The sequence below is a fragment of the Balaenoptera ricei genome, chromosome 1 (assembly GCF_028023285.1).
Source record: "Balaenoptera ricei isolate mBalRic1 chromosome 1, mBalRic1.hap2, whole genome shotgun sequence".
NCBI classification, from domain to species: domain Eukaryota; kingdom Metazoa; phylum Chordata; class Mammalia; order Artiodactyla; family Balaenopteridae; genus Balaenoptera; species Balaenoptera ricei.
This window is the reverse complement of record NC_082639.1, coordinates 6,375,819-6,389,272: the sequence shown is the minus strand read 5'-3', so window position 1 is coordinate 6,389,272 and position 13,454 is coordinate 6,375,819. Positions and strand designations below refer to the sequence as shown.

Sequence of the window (13,454 nt, the reverse complement as noted above, 5' to 3'; positions counted from 1 at the left end):
TATGACAAAGGAGGCAAAGATATACAATGGAGAAAAGACAGTCTCTTCAATAAGTGGTGCTGGGAAAACTGGACAGCTACATGTAAAAGAATGAAATTAGAATACTCCCTAACACCATACACAAAAATAAACTCAAAATGGATTAGAGACCTAAATATAAGACTGGACACTATAAAACTCTTAGAGGAAAACATAGGAAGAACACTCTTTGACATAAATCACAGCAAGATCTTTTTGGATCCACCTCCTAGAGTAATGGAAATAAAAACAAAAATAAACAAGTGGGACCTAATGAAACTTCAAAGCTTTTGCACAGCAAAGGAAACCATAAACAAGACGAAAAGACAACCCTCAGAATGGGAGAAAATATTCGCAAATGAATCAACGGACAAAGGATTAATCTCCAAAATATATAAACAGCTCATTCAGCTCAATATCAAAGAAACAAACACCCCAATCCAAAAATGGGCAGAAGACCTAAATAGACATTTCTCCAAAGAAGACATACAGATGGCCACGAAGCACATGAAAAGATGCTCAACATCACTAATTATTAGAGAAATGCAAATCAAAACTACAATGAGGTATCACCTCACTCCTGTTAGAATGGGCATCATCAGAAAATCTACAAACAACAAATGCTGGAGAGGGTGTGGTGAAAAGGGAACCCTCTTGCACTGTTGGTGGGAATGTAAAATGATACAGCCACTATGGAGAACAATATGGAGGTTCCTTAAAAAACTAAAAATAGAATTACCATATGACCCAGCAATCCCACTACTGGGCATATACCCAGAGAAAACCGTAATTCAAAAAGACACATGCACCCGAATGTTCATTGCAGCACTATTTACAATAGCCAGGTCATGGAAGCAACCTAAATGCCCATCAACAGACGAATGGATAAAGAAGTTGTGGTACATATATACAATGGAATATTACTCAGCCATAAAAAGGAACGAAATTGAGTCATTTGTTGAGACGTGGATGGATCTAGAGACTGTCATACAGAGTGAAGTAAGTCAGAAAGAGAAAAACAAATATCGTATATTAATGCATGTATGCGGAACCTAGAAAAATGGTACAGATGAGCCAGTTTGCAGGGCAGAAGTTGAGACACAGATGTAGAGAATGGACATATGGACACCAAGGGGGGAAAACTGCAGTGGGGTGGGGATGGTGGTGTGCTGAATTGGGCGATTGGGATTGACATGTATACACTGATGTGTATAAAACTGATGCCTAATAAGAACCTGCAGTATAAAAAAACAAACAAAACAACTAATACTAAACTTTCATTGGGTTATTTGTATGGAAACATGTTAATATAAATGTTTCAGACATTACATGAAATTTCTAAAAATCTTATATTTGTATTTGTATGGAAATATGTATGGAAATATGTTAATATAAATGTTTCAGACATTAAAAAAAAAAAAAAAAAAAAGAATCCGCCTGCCAAGGCAGGGGACACGGGCTCGAGCCCTGGTCCAGGAAGATCCCACATGCTGCGGAGAAGCTAAGCCCGTGGGCCACAACTACTGAGCCCGCAAGCCACAACTACTGAAGCCCGTGCGCCTAGAGCCCGTGCTCCACAACAAGAGAAGCCACTGCAATGAGAAACCCGTACACTGCAATGAAGAGTAGCTCCCGCTCGCCGCAACTAGAGAAAGCCTGCGTGCCACAATGAAGACCCAACGTGGCCAAAAAAATAAAATAAATAAAATAAAATAAAATGTAGTATTTTGTGTATAGGTGGTCACGGAGCAATCCCGCTCTCTAATACTAGTTTTATATAAGCGTCAGTGGTCTCATCAGAGGCTTGGTCTGCAGCATGAAAAATCTGATTATATTCTTGGTTCTTTGCTTCTTGAACATGAGCCTTCTCTTGTTAATCAGGTGGAAAACAAGTTGAGGGCTCAGATCTGATCTTCTGTCTTACCCAGGAGAGAATGTCCCTGGTCACCTGCATTCACCTGTGCCCTCTCCGCTTTTCTTCTTCCAGGAAGCAGGTTTTTTTTTTTTTTAAAGCAATATTGAGGCTTAAGTATTATTATCCTTATATTTAGAAGTAATCATAAACCGAGGCACTTGCAAGAATTTATATATATAATCTCCTCCATGACAGTGGCAATAATGTTACTAATAATAGCTATAGTTAGTGGGCACTGTGCACCTGGCGCTGTGCTGAGTGTTTTACTTGTATGATTCATCTTTTTTTACTTTGTTTTGAAACAGTCTTGACCATACAGAACAGTTGCAAGTACCCTAGAAGATCTTTGCTTAACTGAACCATTTGAAAATAAGTTGTCACCATGAGGCTATTATCACCCTCTAAAACTTTGTGTATTTCCTGTGAACAAGGGCATTTTTCTTGCATAATCACAATATAGCCTTCAAAATCAGGAAATTACCAAGTAAATATTATTGCCCTGGAATTCTCAGACCCCACTCAAGTTTTATAACAAAAGGCTATAGCAAAAGGAGTCCAGTTCAGCATTATGTTATTTGGTTGTCATATGTGTGTTTAGTCTTCTTCAATCTGGAAAAGTTTCTCAGTCTTTCCTTCACTTCATGACGTTGGTACTTTGGAAGATTATATAGGCTAATTATTTTGTAGACTGTCCCTCAGTTTGCATTTATGATGTTTCCTTATCACTGCATTTATATCGTATATCTTTGACAGGGACAGTACAAAAGTCATGTGTTCTTTTTCCTGCATCCGTTAGGTGCTACGCAATTCTAGTTTGTCCCACTGCTGGTAATGTTCACTGTGATACGTTGAAAAAGGTGGTGTCTGCCAGGCTTTGAAATTGTACAATTTCTCATTTTCCTTTTATAATTTTTTAAAAAAATCGAGTTATAGTTGCTTTACAATGCTGTGTTAGTAGTCTCTGCTGTACAACAGAGTGAATCAGCTATATATATACATGAATCCCCTCCCTCTTGGACCCCCATCTGGGTCACCACAGAGCACTGAGCTGAGCTCCCTGTGCTATACGGCAGGTTCCCACCAGCTATCCGTTTTACACCTGGTCGTGCACATAACGCCACTCCCAGTCTCCCAGTTCATCGCCCCACCCCCACCCGTGTCCACACGTCCCTTAATGACCATTCTGTAGGCGGTTGCTTTGAGACCCTGTAGATTCCTTCTTCCTCATCAAACTTCGAATTATTCATGTATTTATGGCAGGGTGGACTAATGGCTGCCAATTTTATCCAGTTGTTTATAATCTGTTACTACCATTTTGAGGTCAGATTGTGCCAAATTTTGGAGAATGATACTTAGGAACCCAGATCTGGTGCTCGGTGTGCTCATTACTTTGTGTCACTGTTCTCAGGCCTTCTGCGTGAACAGAGCTTGGGGGCTGAGGGGAAGGGAGGTAATGCACACTTTTACATCTACTTCCATATCTGTGTGTATGTGTATCCATGCGTTCATAGCAAATTTTCCAACTCTAATCCAATAATACAAGGTTCCTGCAAGTTTTTTTCCCTTTTCCTTTATTTGTAATTCTTACCTTTAACAGTAGAAAACCTCATCTCATTGTCCTTAATATCTTTACTTCCAATTTCCTATCCCAGACTCTGCTCTCTCCCACACATGGATGGATTTTGACATCTTAAGCTGTATTTTTAGTAGGTTTATCTGTTGATATTTCTTAGTGCCCACCTCAAGGAATCAAATTTGTGACATCATCTGCTCAAGACGTATGCGAAAACAGCTACTACTACCATGAAGTGAATGCTTACTCTGTCCTAGATTGTTTAATTTTTTAATTCCCGTAAAAGCTCATTGAGGTTGGTATTATCTTTATTTTATAAATGAGGAAAAGGAAAATCGATATTATATTAAATAGCTGCCTAAGGTTAGTAAACAGGAAATCCCAACCCTGTTTGACTGAAAACCTTGTGCTCTTAACTTCAATGATTTCATCGTAGATTGATTCATATACAACATATTTTCTTCTGGCTGTGTTAGAAGATAACTTATAGTCTTTCTAATGAAGAAAAAGACACGTGCTTACCAGAAAATAACTTGACAAATTCAAAAATTAAAGAAGCAAACTGTTATAATAATTCTATAACCTATATTTGTGTTTTTCCTTGAATATACATCCTTGTGCAGCTGTATAGGTATATGTGTATGTTTTAAGATTATAATTAAAATATTGTTTATACATAATGTACAGATAATCACGCATTCCTCTACTCGTTCATCTTCTTCTGTTTTGAACATAGCACCATGTCATTAAACGTTTTACAAACATTTGTAATGAGCACCCTGTATACACCATCATATGGATGTCCCATAATTTATCTGTTCTCATATTATTGAACATCTATGGGTTTTCCATTATTTAAATAACATGGTCAAATAACATCGTGACCATCTTTTTTCAACGTAGATATTTATACTTCAGCTGTAAAGTGACAATCTAGATCTCCCTTATTTCAGTTAATTTGGATTTGAGACATTTCAAAATTCACTTCTGTTTTAGTGAAGTCAACTTTTCTACTCCTCACAGCTCATTGCCTTTGTATAGCTTCTGGGGGCGAGAAGCTAGAGCTGGATACGAACATTTTCTTGTTCACTTTTCCTCTGTCATCACATTTGCACTCTCAGAACATTGACCTGTGATGGCAAGTATTGGAGACAGTTGACATGAGAGTATGTGTATATTTGGAAACACAGCTGACTGAAGATGAAAGAACTTTAGTGAAATAGGACCAAAACCCAGATTTGATAATTCCAAAAACCATTTGCCAGTAAACATATACTGAATAAAATGCAACAAATCTTTTAAATGTAGAGCTGAACTCGCAAGAATTAAGAGAAACTGAAAAGTTCAGCAGCCTGCGGTGAGAGGGGTCGGGCCATTTGCTCGTCTTCTTCACACGGCGTCTTTGGTTTTAACACCCACCAGATACAGGAGATGGGGTCCTGATCTCAAGGGTTTAGGGAGTTGGAGCTGAGAGCCTGTATAAAGTTAGAATCATCGAAGGCCTATTCTTTTGGTGGAAGGGTGAACTAGGTAACATATCTGGAACTAGAAGAAAATGACAGGGATACCTGTCTGGGTTTGGGACTCCAGACCAAAAAAAGAAGAGGAGGAATAGAAGGAGAACTCCCCTTATAACTCATAACTTTGGGCCTTGCCCCCAAGACAATTGGGGCTTGAATTTGCACTCTTGAAAAATACGAGAGGGACTTCCCTGGTGGCGCAGTGGTTAAGAATCCGCCCGCCAATGCAGGGAACACAGGTTCGAGCCCTGGTCCGGGAAGATCCCACATGCCGCGGAGCAACTAAGCGCATGCACCACAACTACTGAGCCTGCGCTCTAGAGCCTGCGCGCCACAACTGCTGAAGCCCATGTGCCTAGAGACCGTGCTCCGCAACAGGAGAAGCCACCACAGTGAGAAGCCTGAGCACCGCAGTGAAGAGTAGCCCCCGCTCGCCACAACTAGAGAAAGCCCGCGCGCAGCATCGAAGACCCGATGCAGTCAAAAACAAGCAAACAAACAAACAAATAAATTATTATATATAAAAAAAGAAAAATACAAGAACTCCAGGATGAGAAGATAATATAAAAAGTGGTCTCGTGCCAGTGAGCTGCCCTGGACACCTGACAGAAACATGTACAATTTTGGAGGAAGGACGCACCCTCATTCAAGAACCTGTAGGGTATATACAGATAAAATATCTTTGAATGCTGAGCTCACTGTCAAAAACTACAAAATGTTGGAGGAAACTATGTGTCTTCAACTTGAATCAGATAAAATAAATGGTAAGATACACATTTAAGAACTTCAGTGCTAGAACTATCAGAAAGAGACGATATAATAGGCTTGAACAAAATAGAACTTTCATTTCTCTCTCATATAAGCAGAGTTTCAAAGGAAGCAATCCTAGGCTGGTATTGGGCTCTGCAGATACCAGGGGCCACCTCTGTACCCTTAATTTCAGCCGTGACCTTGTGCTCAAGGAGGTGATGGAATGGTAGCCGTAACATCCAGTTTGAAGGCTGGAAGAAAGAGGAAGTGGGTAAAAAAACATGCCTTCTCCCTTTAAAGGCAGTTTTCATCATTTGTACAGGACATTTCCTTTTCTTCTCATTAGAACAAAAAGAAAAAAACCAGACTCACGCTTTACAGGTGAATTCTACCACTGTTCTAGAAAACAGAGAAAGAAGGTATAGGTTCCCCAAGTTATTTTATGAGGCAAGTAAAACCTTTATTCCAAAACCAGATTGAAAAGTAAGATTTATAGGTCAGTTTTACTTACGAACATGCATGTAAAATGTTTAAATAAAATATTGGGAAATGGAATCTGGCAAAGCATTAAAAATATACTTGTTCAAGTTGGGTTTATAGAATACATGAATGGTTTAATAGTAATTTATCTGTTAACATATTTTACCATTTTTTTACATATTGAAGAAGAAAGTATATACAGTCATCTTGATGTAGAAAAAGCACTTGATAAAATTCAACACCCATTCAGTACTTGCGGGGTGGGGGCTTCTTAGCAATTTAACTGTAGAGTGCATCTTCCTTATTCTGACAGAATACTTACTGAACACCTGCAGCAAACACCGTACTTAAAGGCAGAGTGTTGGAAATACTCTCTCTAAAATCAGAGACAATAGAAAGATTCCCATGACCATTAAGACATGAAAATATATGAGGATCGGGAATGAAGAAATGAACCTTTATTAAAGATGGTACAATAATTTTTACCGTAGAAAATCTGAGAAAATATGTGAACAAATGGTTAGAACTGGTAAGATAAATCAGCATGCTTGCTGGATATAAGATCAATATAAATATAAAGCTCAGTTCCATTTGCACACACCAGGGACAATTTCAAAATAAAATTTAAACAAGCTGTTTCTGAAACCTTTTCACTCGAAGGGAAGTTAGTACTAATTAAAAGTCAAATAGAATATCTTTTTTTCCAGTGAGTGTTTTTCTCTAGAGTTTCCTGAATGTTAACTTTTTATTGCTACTTTTGCTTTATAACTTTTAAAAAAAATTATTTATTTTATTTATTTATTTTTGGCTGCGTTGGGTCTTCATTGCTGCGCGGGGGCTACCCTTCATTGCGGTGCGCGGGCTTCTTATTGCAGTGGCTTCTCTTGCTGCGGAGCACGGGCTCTAGGCACGCCTGCTTCAGTAGTTGTGGCTCGTGGGCTCTAGAGCGCAGGCTCAGTAGTTGTGGTGAATGGGCTTAGTTGCTCCATGGCATGTGGGATCTTCCCGGACCAGGGCTCGAACCTGTGTCCCCTGCATTGGCAGATGGATTCTTAACCACTGTGCCACTGGGGAAGCCCTGTTATAACTTCTTGTTAGTAAATAAAACATTTTTCTATTTCTGGAGAGTAGAAAACACTTCAAAATTAAATCCAGGAAATTTCCATGTTGCAGCTATTACTTTACCTTTGATAAACATAAATTTTCTGCTCACTAAACATTAAGTATTATAATGGCAGAGTGATGATTCAGTCGGTTTTTATATAATAAACCTTTATAATTTTAGAAAGAATCTATTAGTATAATATATGCATTTCACCTGCTCAGCTCCCCTTTAATGTATTTAGAAGTTTTAATCCTTCCCTTGTTGTTCACTAGAGATTAATTGGAGGAGAGAGGGAGGTCTGGAATCCAGAGGCAATGTAGATATCCCGGGATCACCGGACTTCGGGGGAGACCTAGCAGTAGGCCTCAGAAGGAAGCACTAGGGCAACCCACGTGCAAGTTGCATGCATATCCCTGCCGGCAGCCAGATGACAAGTTAGGGCAATATGGTGGCAGGAATGAGGTCCAGGCAGGTTGTTCAGTAAGGAAACATCTAGTGTTCAAGACAACCAGTGGAAAAAATAAGTCCTGGGTCTTGGAGGCCTGTAAGTACTGAGTAAAGTTCCAGGGTGTCCTCAGCTCAAGACAGGGATTGGTCAGGGGAAACAGAGCCCGTTTCTAGAACTGAAATGTATGGTTAAAAGTGGCACACTGGCTCACTTAATTTTCAGGTTTTAGGGCTCCTTGATTTTCTCTGATGAGGAGGAGGGCTGATCGCATATTCTGAGGCTGGATTGAATTTAGAGCTAGCTGGGTCTTAAGTGGATTCAGTTTGGGGATTAGAGCACTATGGAAGCAGGTGGGCAGGCAGGTCACTCATTGCCACTGGTGTGTCTAGTCTCCAGATTCCATGAAGATTGATGATTGAAGGCTAGTATAAATATTTTTTGTTTTATATATTGAAAAATTTTTAGTTTGGAATTTCATGTACATAACTTAGAAAAGAGTTATAAGGTTAGTACATAGAACTCTCGTGTATCTTTCATCCATTTCACCAATTGTTAGCATTTTGCCATATTTGCTTTACTATTTTATTTGCATTGATTTTAGTTTATGTAGTATTATTATCTTTTAAACCTTATTACAGATTTGCTTTATTATCTCTGTTTTTGCCCATTATTTTCTGTGTTTGCCATCTTTGCTTAATTATCCTCTCTATAGTATTTTCCTTTCCTGAACCATTTAGGAATGAATTGCAGATATCAAGCTTCTTTTCTCCTAAATATTTAAATGTCCAAGAACAAGGACATTCTCTTACATAACCATAGTATGGTTATCAAAATCAGGAGAGTTAACATCGATGTAATACCATGTAGTCTAATACAGTCCACACTCATGTTTTGCCAGTTTTTCTAATATTGACCTTCATAGTAATCCCCGCCCCCCCCCCCACTATGATCATGCATTGGTGTTTAGTTGTTGTATCGCTTTCATATCCTTCGCCTCTTTGTTTTCATAATATGTTTCCTAACCTTTTTTTTGTTTTTTTTCCCCATGATATTGACATTTTTGAAGAGTATATTTTCAAATATTATTCAATTTGGTTTGTTTGATGTTTCCTCATGATTAGATTTAGCTTATGTAATTCTTTTATGTATAAATTATGTGTAAGTGATATTATGCTCTTCTTGGTGCATCAGATTTTTTTTTGGAAGTACAAAACAAGAGAGTTGGGGGGTTCCAATAAAGGTGATTTTGATACTCTCCTTGACCCTAAAGAGCTTACCATCTCTTACGAGAGTTGAGGCACCCCAGAGAAGGGTGTGACGAGCTGAGGGGCAGCAGGAGGAGAACAAAGTTGTCTGAGGTTTCCAAGCCGCTGCTAGGAAAGAGGCGTCTCAGAGAGGATCTGGTTGGAGTTGCGGTAGAGAGGACGCGTTCTCCACGTGGGAGAGAAGAGGTCTTGGCAGTGAGCTCTGGGGTGTGCTGCCGCTGAGGGGTCCCGGGAGAAGGGCTGTCTGTCCAAGTGGTATGTAAAGGACGGCTGTGAGGAGACAGCATCAGGAGCGACAATGAAGAGCGTGTCGCAGTAGGCCGGGTCACAGCTGGGATCCAGTAGCACAGGGAACAGGCTGTAGGCTGTTGGTAACTTGCCCTTAGTGTCACTTGGGGCATGTTGTGGGACTGAGCTTAGAGTCCCCATTTGCTGACTTGCTATCCCAGTAACCGGTGTTATGCTGTGCTCCATGGAACAGTTACTGTGGTTTTTCAGAGTAAAGATGAATTTATTAAGTTATTATTTTATGCTGAGTTCTCCAAGTAAGCTATTTACGTGTGAAAGGGCTTGGTGGTTTTGTTTTGTTTTGTTTTGTTTTTTTAAACCAGAACATTTATTGCGTGACTCATGGTTGAAATCCTTAAGAGGAGCTGGATGTCGCAACAGCTGCCCTCTTGGGTTTAGGTGTTGTTCCTTCACGGAATCCATGCCTGAATCTGCGGTATACAGTTTTTAGGTGCCTCATTCGACCGGTCCCAGTGCTATTTCGTCTTTCAGCTTTAGCACTCCCGCTACACTTTCTCTTTCGCGTGGCAGGGGAGCCACATTTGCCACAGGTGGACTTCCGAAGGTGGTAGGCCTTAGAGCCACAGCGGCGGCACACGTATGCGTCTCATTCCAACGCTTTCCAAACGATGATGCTCCCTTCGTCATCTCGCTTCTGGTGGTTTTTTTTTTTTTTTTTAATGCAGTTTTGAAGGAAACAGTTTGGTGGTCATATTCATGCTATTTGCTGCTAGGTTCTAGTTCAGTTGCTCTTGTTTTTAGAAAGTCTTTTTCTCTGGGCTGTTTCTAGTCACACACTTCTGGGGACATGTTGTCTTACGTACCAGCCGGGAAGACGATATTCCAACCTGTGGATGCTTGCTTCATGTGCTGGGTCAAAGGTGAAACTTGTTTAAGTGTATTTGGCATTTCTTGTGTAAATTACATTTTTTAGCATGATGAGAGTTTTTTATTTAATCATAGTCTCAATTTAGTTTATCTGAAAGCATAAACGGGCTCCAAGAAAGTGGAATGGGTCCTGCGTTTACTTTAGGAATCTTGAGGACGCTGAGTATCCTTTTAAGCAGGTTTTAATTTCTTCTCATTCCGTTACATTTGTGGGAAACAGAATTGGCGCTGCTCTTTCCTACCCTCTCTTGTCCCTTGTAAATTTGGGGGAGTTTCATGGTCTTTCTTTTCTTTTTAAATTATAACTATACAGAATTATTTCTTGGTTTGCAAATGGAAACTCAGCCCACATATACATCCAGAACTAGGATTTCTTATATGGCTGACAGACCAGCTTGCCTGTTGTTGGAGGTGGAGGTTGGGGGAGAGAGCATAAAATGTGTTTTGAAGGATTTTAACAGAAAATGTCTTGGCTGGTGCTTGGGCAGTATGAATGGTTTGTAGTGCTCAGTATGACTAGGGTGGTGTGGTCTTGCTAATGTGGCTTTAGAAATTGCTTCCGATTAAATTTTTAAATGAATTTAGCTTCATGGGCAATGTTACAGAGAATTGCCTAGAGTTCTGAATCAAGAGGCCTAAACTGAGATTTTTTTTTAGGTGCTTGGGTATTTGTTGGCAGGGTGTTCTTTGGGCTCTTGATTTGAACTTTCATGCCCTTTTTATTGTTAGGAGTACATTCCTTATGCTATACACCTCTGATTGGGTTAGTATCTCTTTAGGAGATGTTTTTATTTATTATTTAAGCAATTTTAGAACTTCTTATCTAAGGGAGATTAAGCTCTTTGCATAAAATCCAGTATTCTTTAGATACTCTGCTTGCTATACCAGCCACACTGTGTTTGTGGCTGCAGTGATACCCAGTACTCCATAACTTTGCCAGGATTGTTCGTGTGACCTTTTTCCAAATGTTTAAAGTTTTCAAAAAGAAATTTGCGGGGTTGCTTCCCTTAGGTAGCTACTGCTATGTTTTTAAATAGACTGCAGTATTTCTGTTTGCTAATCTTATGTATAGTCATTCATATCTGGGGTTTTTCATTCCGTTCCTTCTTGATGATCTCTCTGTTTAAAACCATAATTTATTTATTTATTTTTTAAAAAGACAAAACAGAACTTGCTGTTGTCTTCACAGAGCAGGGCGTTTGTCTGCAGCCTCTCAGTGGCTCGGCCTGCGAGTTCCCTGGTGTTGGCCGTCTGGGATCCCCTTTCTGCGGCCCCACTTCCCTGCACACTAGCTTGGTCTGCGGGGAGAAGCTGCCTCCTCTGTTGGCTGGGCTTTATTTACGGAAACAGCAGGGTTGAGATTGATTGCGTTGAGAGACAGTGTATGGATGAGGGAGGGTCACAGCACATGCTCAGTCCTGTCAGTGTGAGGGGGAGTTTCTGCGTCCTGCGTGAAGGCTTAGGTCACAGCACAAGCTCAGTGCGAGCTCTGCGAGGTCTCTCAGACCGCATGTGCCTCCATTTTGAGTTGCTAGAGTAGAAAGGGCAGAGTTTGCACAGTAAGCGGAGGCGCAGGGCGCAGCTACACTCACCAGGGCCTCTGTTAGGCATGGACCATGCATTCAGCCCCTGCAGGTAGGCTGTCTTCCTCCGGCCTCACTGAAAGAGTGTGATGGTTTTGCTGCGCTCTCTCACTTCTGAGGATGTTCATGAATCATTTTATCATTCATAGTGCATGTTCCTGCGAGCCTTGAATTTCAGCCCTGGCTGGCCGTGTAGGTGGTGGTGCAAAGCGTGAGATCAGAGCTGAGAACGGAACGGGGTCTACTCAGAGATGCATTAAGCAAACGCAGAGCGTCGTGGTCCCTCTGGTCCCTGTCCTCTTCCCCTTTCCCTCACCTCTTCCTCTCCGGGTGCAGTTTCAACCCGAGTCTTTCTGGGTGCCGGGTGCCGAGACTGTTTGCCTTCAGGCACCTGCAGAGCAAACCTGTAGGCTGCCGGGCTGCGTGGGGCTGGTCGGGACGCCTGGGCCCCCGAGCGGCTCTGTTTGGACGATTTAGGAAGGGTGGTAGGTGGGCAGCTATTGGTTGCTTTGAAGGTGGGTGGAACTTGTTTTGATTGAGAGCCTGTTTGCCAGAGCAAATTATAATTCTTGTGATCTTTTTCTGAAGCCTGAAATAGTGCATATGTTTTGACCTATGCAGGGAACAGTTATGGATTATGGTTGCAACAATATCACCTTAAAATGGATTTTTTAAGAAATGAAAGGTTGTCAGTCACATCATTTTCTATTGCTTCCAAGTCCATCCTGTCTTTTGGAGCTTATGGAAAATTTCTTGGCAATTAAAAAAAAAAATTGTTTGCCGTGGCATTTGTGTTAGAAGTTGAGGTTTCAGGTTTTTTTGTTCGTTCTGTTTGTTTTAGCAAAAGATGCCATTTGTTGTGTATGTGTATTTTGTTGTGTGACTTACGAGTTCTGTAGGAGACGAGTGACAGGAGGAGTTGATGCCTGAGAAGGTGGAGGCGTCTACAAGGCCAGGTTTTGTGCCCACTGCTTGATGGGACCGGACACCAGTCTTTTCTGTGAGGGGCAGTTATGCTTTTTGTGTGTCCTGTTTGCAGACTGGGCTCAGACAGATGGCTCTCACCATAGTTAACTTAGGGAGCCAATCATAATACGCAGATTTAGGACAAGTTGAATTCTTCCCCAAGTAGATATTAAGTGAAGTTTCTGAATTATATTAATTGTCCCTTTTTGTTTCCTCTCCCCTTTTTTCTTCTGATAGAAGTTGGAAAAAATTTTGAAGTGACACTTAAATTTTGTGTCTTTGTGAGGATGAAAGGAAGCATACAATATAGAAGAATGTGCAAATGAGAAACTCTCAGAGGATAGGGAAGAAATTTACTGCACGCTGATGATGGAGAAATTCTCCATGTGAGCCCTTCGTTGTATGTGAATCTGGAGCTGTGCATGGTTAACTCCTGTCCGAGGAGGCCCCTGATTTTGGCGGAAAGTTTAGGAAGGCTAATGATGCATTATAGCCACCGAAAATGTTACTGAAGTGTAATCTGGCTTCTGGCAGGTTCGATTTGGGGATTGTGATTAAGGAGGTGAATTATACGGGGATAATTTAGGGTTATTACACTTATTACCTACGATTTTTAATTCTCTTTTCCATTTCTGTGAGGGCTGTCCTCCCCTTT

General features: G+C 40.7%; 1 protein-coding gene and 1 pseudogene across 6 annotated transcripts in view; one reads left to right on the top strand and one right to left on the bottom strand.

The window, feature by feature from the left end:
• Positions 1-13,454, top strand: part of RERE (arginine-glutamic acid dipeptide repeats) — a 423,843-nt gene that overhangs the window by 270,915 nt on the left and 139,474 nt on the right. Inside the window, exon 1 of one of the 6 annotated variants that reach the window (XM_059912083.1) lies at positions 11,719-11,885. The exons of the other annotated variants lie outside the window; for them this stretch is intronic. Coding sequence (XP_059768066.1) covers positions 11,860-11,885 — 26 coding nt within the window. The 5' untranslated portion in view covers positions 11,719-11,859. Of the gene's footprint in view, positions 1-11,718; positions 11,886-13,454 lie in introns of those variants that run through there. 6 annotated transcript variants of the gene reach the window in all.
• Positions 9,716-10,010, bottom strand: LOC132347868 (large ribosomal subunit protein eL37-like; annotated as a pseudogene).